This window comes from Symphalangus syndactylus, chromosome 9 (genome assembly GCF_028878055.3).
Source record: "Symphalangus syndactylus isolate Jambi chromosome 9, NHGRI_mSymSyn1-v2.1_pri, whole genome shotgun sequence".
Lineage (NCBI taxonomy): Eukaryota > Metazoa > Chordata > Mammalia > Primates > Hylobatidae > Symphalangus > Symphalangus syndactylus.
In genome coordinates this window covers 80,297,845-80,313,380 of record NC_072431.2, presented here as the reverse complement: position 1 = coordinate 80,313,380, position 15,536 = coordinate 80,297,845, and the positions used below count along the sequence as shown (strand labels likewise).

The window sequence follows — 15,536 nt, the reverse complement described above, 5'->3', positions numbered from 1 at the left end:
TGCAGTAAAAAGAGGGGATCCAATGTGGTCTTGTCTGTCTGGTCTTCCTTTCTTCCTTTTTTCCTCCCTTGTCTTCTCTGTCTTTCCCTTCCCTCCATTTGCCTTGCCTTTCCTGTCCTTCCCTTCCCTTCCCTCCCCTCTTTCTTTCCATAATTGGTGGGGGTTTTGCACAGACTGCCGAAACACTAAGAACTGCGTAAAGGTAAAGTGTTTTTGAATGGCCTTACACATATTGAAGTAGATTTTTATGCTCCATTTTTGAGATCACACACTAAAATCTATACCTTTAAAGCATTTTCTGTTAGTTTGAAACTATTTGAAAATGAACAATGTGGTTTAGAGTCCTGTTCTGAAGCTAGGAGTTCCACTATGAATATTGATTTATCAGTTTTTGATAAATTTTTGTTGTTATACCAGATTTTCACTGGCAAACCTAGAACAAATAAAATTCCACATAAGATACTTCCCTAGACCTAATGGGAAAAATGTTTAATTTAGAGTCTTTAGGAGAAATGAGAATGAGGAATTGACCTTTTGTAAGCTTACTTCTGAGGCACTCTGAAGTGTGTTCCAGTGCTTTTAATGGAAGCTAGAGAGAGCCAGCAACCCCCTAGTGTGAGCCCCACTTTTAACCTGAAAAAGTGACCTTTTCCTCCTCCTTTGTGCTGAGTTTTGCGTAGGGTAGAAAATTAAGCTGATATTCAAAGAGATTCACTGCAAAAACATATTGATAAATCGTATATTCAATTTCATTAAATTAAAACCATACTGCTAATTATCTCAGGTTGTTAAACATAAGGCAATTAATTATCATTTTAAAAATTGGTAGGACGTTGTGAGTACTTTTGCAGTATGAGTGTTTTCCTGCTTTAGTATGAGGTTGTGTATATTTGCCTGAATTTAAAAAATTATCACTTTAAGAGCAGACAGTGTTTTGTTAAAGAAATGAAATTTGCTAAAAAGGAACATGTAAAGTGAAATATTAAAAATAACTAATTTCAACTTACTTAAGAGCTGCAGAAAAATCTGATTGCAGTGTTTAAAATGAATTTTCCCACATTTCGCTCTCTTATGGACAGGAGCATTTTCTGTCAGGTTATAAATAAAGACATGCCCATTTTTGTAGCCCCACAAATGAGGAAGTTGTAAGCTCTCTGAGGTTTTACTGATGAGCCCCCTCCCCCTGGGTTTGCATGAAGAGATCATAGGCCACAAATAAAGGACTACAAAATGGGATCTAAACTATCCTGGTGGGGCCTGATACCCACGTTTCGCGTGGATCTTATGATGTGATGAATGGTTTTGGCATGAGTGTCGTAAGAATGCTTCCAGATTTGGGTTACAGGATGGCCAGTGCTGAGCTCACTATTGCAGAACAAAATAGGAATCTAGAACTTTCTTGCTAACAGGATCCAGCTAAAACACCAAGTTAGATTCTCAAATGATGTTCTTTTCTGTCATTATTTGATTGTTGTCAGTAGCCGTAATTGTTACCAAGCCATTGATGCATTTATTCTTCCCTTTGCCCTTCTGAGACACAGCTCATGTTGACTTTAGTGGAACCCCTCGAAGGTGGGGTGATGAGCAAGGTGAATTTTCAAAGCAAAGCTACTAAGAGACCAAACTACAATTTAAGGAACCTGATTTTTGAATCAAATTCTATGTACTGTGAGTATAGTTCAACATAGATTAATTTCTTATAGTTATTATGAAAAAATCTCATCTTAATTGATGATAGCTGATAATTTTGTGGGTGTCGTAAACAAAACGGAGGTCAGAACTCAGTCCCTTGGGGAAAATTTCCTTTTAGTCGGGAAACCAAGTGGCCTACCTTAGTTTGAAGACACCCATCAGGATGTCTGCACCTTTTCATCCTCTCTGGAGGAAAGACTAAATATCCATTATTGTATATAGGTCAGGCCAAAGCAGCCTTTTATATTGCAAGGAATAAGAGGTAAATAGATATATGTGCAACAATGAATCCCCTAATGTGTTTACTCTAGAACACATGTTCTCGCTGTATTTATATGTAGATTTTGTAGATCTTGTCTTACCACCTGCTAATGGTAGACACTATATCTAAATAAGTTGAGGAAAATTTATAATACCTAGGAATGTGTCCTCAGTGGGCAAATCAATCAAGCATGACTTCAGGTCATTTTTAATAAATATACACGTATGGGTTCATAAACAATGGGATGTTCTTGTGAAGATCTAAATAATTTTACTTCTTTGGGACTAAATAAAATATAGCTCTTGCCAAATAAACTCACACAAGCACTTATTTTAATAGAAGTCAAATGGCTTTGCAGAAACTTCAATTTTACAGGTGCATTGTTTGAAATGTTACGGGTATACAAGTGGATTTCTCTGTTATGTACAGTGTTAAGTTTGAGTTTCAAAATGTCCCCTGAAATGATTTACTTGTACGTTAAGATAATTTCACTGCTAAGAAGGCAAGATAAAGCATTCTTCGTGACACCATATGGCCTTGCTGAGGGAAAAACTTACTGTTAGAACTTTGTGTTTATCTCTTTTAAAAAAATGAAGAAAAAAACTTTTGAAATAATGGGAACACAACAATTCCTGGGCTTCTCTGTCTCTTTATCTTATTATAATAAATTACCAAAAAAAATAATGACCTGGGACATGTCTGTGTAGACCCTTCTTTTGGAGGCAGTTTCTGTGTTTTGTAAAGCTGTAGGTTCTATTTTCATTGCACTTCATATTGTTGCACAGCTCCTGAACCATGCATGAAGGTCTTCTGAAATCGATCAGAGGGCAGAAGAAAATGATTCTAAACTTAGATTTTTTTAACTTAAGTGATGAAGTGTGAAACGCCATTTATATTTGAGGAAGCTACCTAGGAAGTGTCTGATGTTGATGGCCCAAATCAGAAGAGGGCCTGTAAAAGCCTCTGTCAATTTTGACGTGTATGCTTCTCCCATGGCTGCTCAATAAACAGCAGTAGTAGTTTAAGAGTGGATGGTACAGTAGTATAGACAGGAAGCCTCTCCTCTCCGTGTGAACCGTGCACCCCTACGAGAGGGTAGAGACAATACAATATGCCTGTAACGTCAGGGCAGACAGTCATGGCCAGCTTGAACTCCAACCCTGGGCTTCTTGCAGCAACAAACGTGAACACAGAGGACTGTCTCCAACTCCACTTTCTCTGTTTTTAAAACAACTTTTTGAATACAGTATCTGCCATCTTTTCTTATACCTCAGTTTGAAACAGGTGGCTCCACTGTGGCATTTAAAATGTTCTGTTTGTTTTCCCGCTGTATCAAATACCTCTTTACTAAAAAAACATTCAAACAGCATAGTTTTTAACTGTATTTTGAAAGGTTTCCTTAGTTCCCTTTGACCCTTCCTCTTTTGCATATCAGTTCCTGGCCATAAAAATAAAAAATGCTAGGACAGAATTGCACATCTGAGCTGATTTGCCCTCGAAAAGTTTCACAGTGGAACAAACCGCAGGAGGAGTGTTCTGTGGCTCAGTTAAATGTCGGAGGAGGGTGGTGTGAAAGCCAAATTGAATTCCTGCTTTCCTGTTTAAATCTTGTTTTTCATTGTTATTTGCACCAGCAATACTCTGTGGAATAATCATGAAAATGTGTAGATTGGCAGCTAATTTTTGAAAAATGAAAAGAATCAGAAATGAAATAAGAGTGCCTGGAAGTTTTTATGTTCTCTCAACCTGTTTTGTCAAATTGTTACGAAAACCTATAAGGTCTCTTTGACTAGATACAAAGACTTTGCATATTGCCTTAGCTTTCTCTTGAAGCATTTCCTTTTTTAAAATACAGTGTAATTCACAGTGATATGATAGATCTGCAAAAGTAAAATCTACCAGTCTGAAGATGAAAGGACTTGTCTCTTAGCAGGAATAATGGGTTTTATTAAAGAGGTCTGTGACCTAAGGCATTTTAAATAAATTACAGGCTTGGTTCATGTCCCCCCCATGTATCTACTCCCTTCAATATAAGCATCATTGAGTATTTAAGGAAATAACCCCAAATGTATCTCTAGTGTAGCTTCACTTGTCAGGGAGGAAAAAGTAGATAGCATACATTTGGCCAAATAACCAGAACTTTAATGTAGAAGTTTTATGATGAAATTTGCCTTTATTGCACAGCATTACAAAGATCATGTTTAGTTTCTAGCAGTATATAAGTAGCATCCATCCTTATCTGTCACGCATTTGGAGTGCGCAACCCCTGCACTGGGCTGCAACATTCTGATGGGCAAGAGTGCTAGAAAGAGGCATCACCATCAGACTGCATGGGTTCACGTCTCAGCTCTGTGGTTGATTAGCTGTGTGACCTGGGGAAAGCTATTTCTCTTAGCCTTGGTTCTGTCATCTATAAAATGGAGATAATAATGCAGATTCCTTGGGTTTAACTGGGAGAGTTAAAGAGACATTTACATATTTACAAGTAGGTGTTGAATTCTGGCTCTACATTGGACACTATGCCAGGTGCTCAAATAAACAAGTGGACAAGACAGGCAACACCCACGGTCTTATAAGGCTTAACCATTTGCCTCTTCAATGCCAGAAACTTAGTAGGTTGCTTAGATAAAGCCAGTGAGTACCAGTATCCTTTTCTTTGCAACCTTTTCCTGGCACACTCAAAGTATTCAGTACATATTATGAAATATCACTGGACAAAGAATCCCCCTTAGAGTACCAGTGGAGAAGGAAGGCATTTGCTTAAAAACAAACCAACAGAAAGACACCGTAATGCAGTTGTTTAAGTCTCAGAGAACTATAATTTTTTTCTTTTTTTTTTTCGTCTTGCTCTGTCGCCCAGACTGGAGTACAGTGGCACAATCTCAGCTCACTGCAAGCTCCGCCTTCTGGGTTCATGCCATTCTTCTGCCTCAGCCTCCCAAGTAGCAGGGACTACAGGTGCCTGCCACTGCACCTGGCTAATTTTTTGTATTTTTAGTAGAGACGGGCTTTTGCCGTGTTAGCCAGGGTGGTCTTGATCTCCTGACCTCATGGTCTGCCTGCTTTGGCCTCCCAAAGTGCTGGGATTACTGGCATGAGCCACCACGCCTGGCCAACTACAATTTTTTTTAAAGCTTGTAGAATTACTGTGTGCTACCAACAGACAGGCTAATTTTGAGTGACCCTCAGTACTTTGTACAGTTAATTTGGCACGCTGTGTACTTAGTGGCTTTTTAACAGCTATAAATTTGGGCTGCTAGAAAAGTAGTAAAGTTGTGATTCTTGACAGGCATCTATCTGCATTTTCATTTTTACTTCATTTCTCTAGACTCAGCTTGTCAGAATTATGGAAGAGACTCCTTGTGTCAGGGCAAGCACTATGAAGAGACGTGTTCACTGTCAGAAAAGAGAGGGGAGCTGGAGGCAGCTTAGAGGCCTGAGACCTGCCTCCACAGGGGCCCCAGCAGGCTCCGCAGGGCTCTGGCCAGACTCTCCTCTGGGATGCTGCAGTTAGAATGAGTTCACTTCCCAGCCAGGCTTGCCAAGGCTCCTCACCTGGAAGCAGCAACTGCCCAGGGCTGTTGGATGTTTCTCCCCAGGAGACAGCCAGGTCCCAGTCCCACCTCAGTGTGGAAGGAGGAAAGGCAGGGTCCAGGGAGCTGTTTCAGGACAGGCCCAAGGTCCCCCAGGGATACCTCTCAGGGTCAGCGGAGGCTGTAAGTCAGCAGGGCCCACACAGCCTGGAAGAGGCCCCTGTGCTGTCAGCTTGCCCGGCTCCTAGTCCGGCTTCTGCTCCTCCTTTGTAAAGTTATGGATAGCTAATAGTTTCCAACTGAAACTAGGGAAGTAAGTCCTATTTGACACTGTTTGGTCAGAAGGAGGGAGAGAAAGGAGAAGGACAGAGAGAGAATGAGAGAGAGACAGTCTCAGACAAAGGGAGATGGAGGGAGGGAGGGAGAGGCAGAGAAAGAGATGGGAGGTAGGTGTGGAAGGAGGGAGAGATGCAGAAGGCAGAGGAAAGACAGAGATTTAGACCTCCCAAGTCAGTGAGCAGTCCAGAGTTGGAGCGGAGGGTGCCTGGTGGCTTGTGACTGCAGACTCCACTCCCCGCTCCTAGAGGCACAGCCATGGACAGCTTCTGTCACATTGGCCCTGCACTTATCTCTGCATCTATTTCCCCTTGTGCAAGATTCAGAACTGCGTGCTCCAAAAAAACAATAAAAGCATTCATGTTCATAAGAATTGCACAGGTGAAAGGTAGTTTGTTGATATTGTTGTATTTTTTACTATAGCTTCTTTTAGTTCTTACCTGAAACTGTTTGGGTTTCCCAGGCAAAGTAGAAAACTGCGGTACATTTCTGTGAAACAATTATTCTTTCTGGCATCTCCCTTTACAGACCTACTGATCTTGGTTTTTCATTTAGGTGAAAGTTTGTGAAAACAGGCCATTAGCTTGCTTTGTGATTAACTCATTTTACTGAATGTAAGCTCCTTTTAAGCTGAGGCCATATCAAACTTAAATTCCATGTTTTACTTGGCACTCTGCATTTCTTCCATGTGGGAGAAGAGGGGCTCAGTAAGTGCTTTGTAAAATACACAGCCTAAGTGATGCACGTGCTAACAAAGGAGTGTGACAGGACTTAAGTGCCCTTCTAGACACTTCAGGCTCCCCTTTGTAAGCTGTCTTGGAGGAGGCCACGTTTCCTTTTCCTCAAACAGTTTCTCATTGTTTGATTATTCTTTTAGCCTTTCTCTGGAAGCAAAGCCACTTTTACGAGAAAGTCACTGCTTTTTCATCTCAAGAGATGCAAGTTTGGAGTTTGGGGAAGTTTTCAGGTGCCCGTCAAGTCATCCTTTATGATGTCAGACAAGTCAGGCCACAGAATTCACAGGGCTCAGTGCAGACCAAAAACTTGAGGCCTCTTGTTCAGAAATTATTAAAAATTTTGGTGAACATCACCCCAAGCAAAGAGATCCCCTAAGCACCAGCCCCCAAGCAACTGCACTCATAAGCCCATGAAGCCCCCTGCTGTCAGAAACAATGTGGTTGAAATTGTGTATGAAGTTGGAAGTGAGGTGGATTGCAAAACACAGGTCTCCATGCTAGGGCAGGAGGTGGTGATAGGGCATCGAGTGGAAATGTCCAGCAGTCCCACGTGCGAAAATGCAGAGCTCTCTGGCTCTTGCAGACTTGGCTGCTAGCAACAGACTCACTCCAGGAAGGTGCTCGCTGTGGTGTGATCTGCTGCCCACCCCTATCTCCCTCCAGGAGACTGGTGCGGGGACTGTTTGCAAATGACTGCAAAAGTAAGAAGATTCCCACAGAGCAGAGCTTGATTTGGGGACCAGCCGAGGGCAGTTTGTCAGTATTCCAGCTTGAAACTGTTTTCACATCTCACCCCCTGAAAGGACGAGTATGTCCAGAGGACTTAGCATCGATCACCTCTGTCTCCATGCAGCAAACTCAGAGGCTCAGCCCGCATTCCACTGGAAGGGCATTTGCCAGAGGTGTTGGGTGGAAGAGCCTTGATTTTGCCTTAGGAAACATCTTTTTTTAAGAATTGAAAATAACTTGAGTATGCAACAATAGGGCATTGGTTATATAAATCAGTTGACTAGTGTGTAGCCAGTAAAATGATGATGGTGGAGTATATTTGTTAAATAAAAAGATATGTGTGGTATTAAATTAAAAAATATTTTAGAACAACATATTTGTAATCTGTTTAGTGTCCTCTTTTTGTAAAAAGCACAGAAATAAATATACAGAAAAAAATAGTAGTCCTAAGGGGTAGAAATTATGAGCATTTTCTTGCCTTTAAAAAAAGTTGTAAAAGATTGTATCATTTATGTAGCAAAAAGTTTTAAGTCACCATTCTAAAAATTTTGTGTTGGTATAGTTGCTGTGACAAGATTTAACTTCCATATGCTTCACCAATCAATACAGAGGTATTTAAGACCTGGTGTGTGATAGGCCACACTAAAATACTATACACATCTTCAGAAAACTAGAGAACTAACTTCTAACTTCCTGTATTAGTGTGGCACGGCTATTACAAAGATTTTTCTCATTTGAGTCTATCTTGTTTCTTTATCATTGTTTTGACAGTTTCAGAAGAATCATGTCTTTTCCCCTTTTTTACAGTAAAGGTATCTGAGACTCTTGACGTATTGCTTTTTGGAAATGCTTGTGCTGGTCACATGCTTGCATCTGGGCTAGTGTGTCTGGCTTCCGTGTGCTGGTGGATGCTTACTCTGGTTTCTGAAGTACTTTTTCTGTACAGTGGCCACTGGCTGTACTCCTAAGCCACATACCCACCTTGAAAATTCATGTCACTTTTAGAAATAGATAAAAACCCCTCCCATCCAGAAAAAGTGACTATCATGTATATCCTCATCATGACTAATACTGATATTCCTGAAATTGAAAATACATATTCCATATGTACCATAAAAGATATTAAAGATACATGGAGTGATAGATATATATAACACTTCTACCCTCACAGTTTTCAGCCTAATTGAGAGGGTAAGATCCCTGAATCATCCATCAGTTTTTCAGGTCTCTGCTGAAAGCAGGCTGCAGCTCAGATCCACACATCTGAACCAGAGATAGAGGTGGCCAAAAATAAAAAGGGGGACGGGGACAACCTGGTTTAGAGTCAACAAATAGACTGCATTTTCTGGTTAGTGAAGGAGCTCTCCTGAAAGTTATATACCAGAGCATAAATGAGCAAATTTCCTTGAGGTCAACTTCTGCTGGCCATAGCTTTCTTATCTGTGGAGCTGCCAGCTGTCATCCACCTTGGGGCACCTGAGACTGCCAAGTGGCAGGCCAGGACCCAAGTGCAAAACACAGCACACCTTTTTGTTTCTACTCCACTGACGCTGGGGTTCTCTCCCTGCTGTTTTTGGCTCGTAGTACACTCTGTGGAACATTCACTATGGCCATCGAAGGGCAGCATCTTCCCAGTTGTTTCTTTCTTTTCTTTGTTTTTTTGTTTTTTAATTTGAACCGATCTGAGAAGCCAGCCATCTGTCAGCAAAACAGGAAGGCTTGGGCTCTCTCCTGGGCTCGTTTTGCTGCCGTAGTGAGCTTCACTTCTCCCCGTGTAAGAGTGCTGGTGAAGGCTGAGGCAAGGGCCCAGAAAGATTGAGGGACAAAGACAGGAGCGCCCGCATTGCCCATCTGCCAGGCTGGAGGTGTATTCATTATTGATGGAGGTAGTGCAGTTGCTGCTCAGATATGCAGCCCTGCCTGGGTAAATGAGACATTCTTCAGCAAATTGCTTCGTTTTTTGATTGCTGATTGTACGCGTGTCACCAAGCTGACTCAAGGTTCATCGATGCATGCTCAGTAAATTAGAAAGAACATAACTATGGATCAGCCAAGAGAATGAATTCTGTGCCTACAATGACCCAGGGCCATTTAATTTTCTGCTTAATTTTGTTGCAGTCAGTTTGCATTTTGGGTTATTATGCAGTAGGAAATTAACAATAAATAACAAATTTGGTCCTCCTGTGCTTGTAATGATATTTTTATAAATCTTTGTAATGCTGTTTTTAAAAGGATCAAGGTCTGTGCCAGTCTGATACTCCAGCAAGTATGTGAGGAGGAAAATGCATTATTCTTGCTAGATAACCTTGTTGTTAAATAGCATAGGGGTTCTTTATCTCTCTCTCTCTCTTTCTCATATCTTATTAGTATTTTTGCTTTAAACTAAAATCCCTTCCTCTCTTTCTCAGATAACCTGAGGACAATGGATGCTGATGAGGGTCAAGACATGTCCCAAGTTTCAGGTGAGACCTTATGAGATACCTGTGTGGGAAGTTCATGAGAAAAGCTTCCCTGGGGCCAGAAGTCAGAGTGCTTGGTATGCTCATGGGGGAGGAATAGGGGCTATTCTGCCAAAGAAAAGACCATGATGGAATTTGCCTGAGTGTTTCTTTCACCCATTACAAATTATCTCACTTTGAGAAGCTGAACAGAAAGTCTCCAAGATGAAATTAGTTTTACTGTTAAACTTCAGGAAAAAAAAAAATGGGAAGAGTTAAATACATTTTCGTACTGTTGGAAGGAAAAATGGCTGATTGGTCTAAAACCCAAACACATGCCAATGATGGTACTTAAACAGAGAGAGAGAGAGAGAGAAGCTTGAAAAACATAATTGTTGGGCACAGTCATGACTATTTGTTCATTAAGCATGGACACAACATTGCTCCCCTTTGCCATATATATTTTCAAGCCATATTGGCCATAGCTCTTCTCATCCGAGAGACCCAGGAAGTGGAGAAGTCTGTAGTAGGAAAAGCCTAAGGGTAGGTCACAGACTGTGACCATTTGGCAGTACTGAGGATGGACGGCGAGCCAGTCCAACAAAACCAACAAAACCGCACTGTTCCCCAATGCATGGACATAGGAAGACAGCTTTCTATCTGGTCCTGTATCCAGAGGCGTCAGCCCCAGTAGCAGCTTTCATGGACTTTGGGGTTTTTGGTATTTCATATTTTTGAGCCTCACAGACTCACAGCCAGCCCCAGAAGCTGACCTCTATTTGAGAAAGTTCTCTCAGTGGCACCTTGCCTTGGCTGAGCGCCCTCGTGTTTTGAAGTTTCTGTGGGATTCCACAAGTCGGTGCTCCTGATGAAGACCAGGACCTATGTGTGGCTGCTCCCCTGCTTGGTGGTTTCCCTGGAGAAGGTGCAGGAGAGGATCTTCTGAGTTCCATGGAACTGGAGATAGATCTGCCAATCACAGGCTTCCTTCTCCTCCACTCCTCAGCCGCTCTATTCACGTTTCAGGTTTTGGACTTAAACTCTCCCAGGTGCAAAGAACAAACAAAAGGCTAGCTTATTTTTCTTTTAGAGTTAGGCTTCATATTTATTACAATATAATTGCCACATTCTTTGTGTAATTCTCACATTTATATCTTAAATATAATTCTCACAAATGAGAATTATGTAATTCTCTTTTTGTATATCATTGAATATTTTCACTTAATTTTTAATTTTTTTAATCAACACAAAATAATTGTGTACATAGACACAAAATAATTGGGTACATAGTGATGTTGTGATATATACAATGTATAGTAATCGGATCAGGTAAATCAGCATATTCATCATCTCAAACATTTATCGTTTCTTTGTATTGGGAACATTCAACATCTTCCTTCTAGCTATTTGAAACTATATATTATTGTTGACTACAGTCATCCTGCAATGGTGTAGAACACTAGAACTTATTCCTCCTACCTAGCTGTAATTTTGTCTCCTTTAACAAATCTCTCCCTATCTTCCCCTCCCCCGAACTTTCCAGCCTCTATTAGCCTCTGTCCTACTTTTTACTTGTAATGATGACAGCAGCATTTGTTAGTTTCCACATGTGAGTGAGAACGTGTGGCTTTTTAACTTTTAGAATGTAGTATTCAGGCACTTCATGGTACAGTTAGTAAAAGTGAAAATGTGTCCAAAAGTTTGTGATTATCTATATAAACAAAAGTGGTATAAATCCAAATATCAATTTTATCAATTTTGCATTGAAGAACATATCTCAGAGGTATATTCTCACAAGTGCACAGAGCATTTAAGCATTTGTTCACTGCAGCATTGTTATCAGTATTTTAAAACTATGGTACATCCATGTACTTCCACATACAGCTCTTAAAAATAAGGAGGATATGAATGAACTAGTATGAAAAGAAGTCCAAATACATGTGAAAGTGAGAATAGCATGGTTCTGGATGGTATGCAAAGTATGATCTCGTTCTTTAAAAAGAAAATAAATTACATACACATACACATTTTCTATATGCTTGCCCATAACGTTTAGGAAAATTCTGGGGTGATATTTATTAACCTGGACTTCCTCTTGGAAGATTGATGGTAGAAGGAAGGGGATGAGTTAGGGAAGAGGAGGAGGAGAAGGAAAACTTTGCTTTTCATCTACCTTTTAGCATTATTTGAATTTGTTTTCCTTAAGCATTTACTTTGTTTCTTAAACAAAAAATCACAAAAACAAAAAATGAGTTAAATGGGGAAAAAAGCAGTTTAGCTCTTTATAGCCTCTCATTTGGCTTCACCAGCCTCTCACTGCAGCCTCGGAGAGCTGGTCTGGGAAACACTGGTAGATGAGGACTGTGATCCTCACTCATGGAAGAGGATCTCATTCACTGGGTTTGCTGACTGTGACTAGAAGTGATCAGAGTGTCAAAAAACCCAAGCATGTTAAAAATTTCCAGAGGCCAAAAAGATGCTTTCATTGTTCTGCTCTTCTTTTCCTTGTCGCTTTCACTTTGGGTAGCTTCTAAATTGGTATTTTGCATGGTGCATTTAAAGAAAATGAGACCCCTTTGGCCAGTGCAGGGGTCTACACTCTGATATTCTCGAGTCAAAGCTGAATGCTGACACCTAGGAATTCGTCTCTAGAATGTTTATATAAGGAATAGCCCCTCAGTATTCTGATCTCATATCTTAGTAACAAAACTAACAAAAGTCTGATTCTCCTCTGGTAGTTTTCTTGTCTTTACCATTATACAAAATAAGTAATTTGTTCTGCACCCTGACTGTTCAAAGGATAGGGTAGCTGGGGGCGGGGACAAGAATGGAGACCTTATTACATAAGACTTCCCGAAAAAGGAAACTCTGTTTTTGTTTGAAATGATTTGGTCTGAAATTTAGTTTGTGTACACTTACCAAAGGGATTCCTATTTCTAAAACACTCATAGTACTTTTGATTTCTGTTAACCTTTGAGCACTCGACATAATGATGAGAGCACTTAAAGAGTCATGTCACTTTTAGTAAAGAACCAAAGGATACTTTTTCTACTTCTTCGAGTTTGATCTCTGCTTCTCCAGTTAAAACCAGTATTTGTTTTTTTCATTTCTAAAGTTGGAAGAAATGACAGTCAGTTATGGCATAAGGATGTACATTTAACCAAATAGGAGTTGACATTCTTGGTGAGAAATCTTATCAAGATTATGTTATAGATTATAAGAAATCTTATCAAGAATATGTTCCTAAATCATCCTCTTTTCCCATAAAATATTAAAGTATCAGCAATTTCATAGGATTCAACCTCATGTATGTGAAATGCTTGATAAACAGATAAATACTTAATATCTGGCTTTTTTCAAAGCACTGGGTTATTGGTTCCTTGAGATTTATCCTAAATGTGGGCTATACCCTGGTTTACAGTGTCTCGCAGATGTGTAGTAGTAGACACTCCATAAGTGTTTACTGACTTGAATCCACGGGGTATTGAGAAATCGCTACTGATAGACTTGGAGGAGAGCATATCTAAAGCAAGCTACCCTTTCCTTTAGGGCACATCTCACTAAGTCTTTGGGTAAAGCATGTTTTTCTTTCTTTTGTGTTTTTGGCAGTCTTTCCAAAATACGTGTTATACCTATGCATTATTTTTTGGTTTGGTTTCTAAGGAAAGAGTCAGCCGGTGGGAAAGTGAAGGATGTGGGAGCTGAGAGACCTGCATCAGCATCCCACCTCTACCTCCCACGATGGGACCTGAGACAGTTATTTTTGCCTCCTGGACCACTACAGTATCATCTGTAACAGGAGGGACTTGAGCCAGTTGATCTCTAAGGTTCCTCTGGCACCTGTGACCCTAAATATAGATTGGATATTGGTTTAATGCTATTTGTAGTGTGGTTTTTTGGGGATATGGAAACCAGAAGTACACCTTTAGATATATATAATCTGCTTACATAAAGAAGGTTTGTATATATTGCAGTGTCGATGGGAATATTTTATCAAGTTAAGCATAGTAAATCACATTGTTTAAATGCTTTGTATTTACCAAACATTACCCGAAGTATTTTCTCATTTCAACCTCACAAAGACCCACAGAAGAAAATACAGTTATCATTTCCAACCTGCAGGGAGCTGAGACTGAGAGAATTTAAGTAACTGACCAGAAGTCAATAGGGAGTCAGAGATTGCTCTGGGGTGTGATCCCCACTTGGACCCTAGAGTGGAAGCTTCTCCACTACTTTATAGAGTTGAGATTCTATATTTTGAGCTTGTATTTACCCAGAGAATTATATCCTCCTGGGCAATTGTATATAATAAAACCTCATGCATTTGGGAGGGGGGGATCACAGAACTTTGTTGAGTGAATTATAATCTACTTGAGAAATTATTTGCCTACAGTTTATAAGCTAATTATACCATATCTCATCCAGTTTTCCCAGAACACTTCTCATAGGTAATGCTTTATTTGAAACATAGGCCATAAGTAAGTTAAGTGTAAATGTGTATTTTTATAATTTAACCAGAAGTTTATTTCACTTTTCTAAATAAGTGAAATTGTATTGTATCTTCTAAATTATTCTATTTAAACACTTGATGTCTTGCTGTCTCCATCTCTGTGTGTTTGCATGTCATTGTACATGTTCTTAGGAAAAGTGTGGGAGCTTGGTGCAATATATACCTTATGTTTCTATGTACATATAGTTTACCAAATAATACCATCAGTTTACTTAGCATATTAGAATCCATGCACATTATTTTTATTTTATCTTCATCATAACCCTGTGGGATAGACCAAAATCATGTTTTTCAGCCTCCTTTTTCCACTTGAGGAAAGGAGTCTTAAAAAGGGGACCAGTCTCATGTTCCCATTGGTCTTACAACTAATTGGTCAAACCAGAAAGCCAGAACTATATCCTGGGTCAACTAACTCCTAGTCACTGTGTGTTATTATTTGAGATGTCTGTTGGCTTGATTTAATCATTTATTTTTTAGTGTTTTATAATCCTTGCATACTTGTACATTTTAAATGGTTAACCAGACAAATTGGTTTAAAATCAATGCATAAAAATACTGTGCCTATCATGATGGGTTTCATGAAGTGATAACTTTTCATCGTGGAGATCCTCAGCTGTCACAGAAGATGAGAGGCCCTGGGTACAGAGGCTCATGTGAGGGATGAAAGTCTCAGCAGCCCGGACTCACACTTTGGGGCTTTTAGGCAAATCAGACAACCTCTTAAGAACTGTCACTGAGTTCAGGCAAGACGAGCTTGAATTAACACACGGCCCTTGGTGGGCATGTGAATATATCTCACTTCACTACCATCCAGTTCTGACTCTTTACTAGATGCCCCTGTACATACCAAGACTGATTTTTTATTCTCCCTTCTCCTCATGTGGTTTCTTCTGCATAAAGAGTTCCTATTGATCAGTCTGACCCATGGTATTTTAGAATTGTGATTCCTACTGTTTCATTATTCCTTTTTCTCCCCCATGTTGAAAAAAATAAATGTCCTGAGATGCAAGATCAGGGACACTGGAGCACTGACATTTAATTCAGTGCAGGAACTGAAGGCAGATATAATTCTTAAGAAGCACACCTGTTATTATGAACCATCCTCAACAAATTGTAGTGGGTCTTGTTTTCTCATAGATACAGCAGTTAAATTTTTTAATAAAAGTAACTAAGATTATTTGGATGTATTTTAGCATGCACTGAGCAGAAAGTATGACATTTCTTCATTGGGTAAGTCCTGATTCTTTATGATCCTCACTTGGTTCCAGGGCCCCATGCATCTAAGGGCGTCTCAGAGCA

The 15,536-nt window shown here is 39.9% G+C and overlaps 1 protein-coding gene across 42 annotated transcripts in view; it reads left to right on the top strand.

The window, feature by feature from the left end:
• Positions 1–15,536, top strand: part of IKZF1 (IKAROS family zinc finger 1) — a 101,143-nt gene that overhangs the window by 5,342 nt on the left and 80,265 nt on the right. For all 42 annotated transcript variants that reach the window (XM_063609562.1, XM_063609556.1, XM_063609542.1 and 39 more), the window contains exon 2: positions 9,698–9,751. In XM_063609562.1, coding sequence (XP_063465632.1) covers positions 9,712–9,751 — 40 coding nt within the window. In that variant the 5' untranslated portion in view covers positions 9,698–9,711. The remainder of the gene's footprint in view (positions 1–9,697; positions 9,752–15,536) is intronic.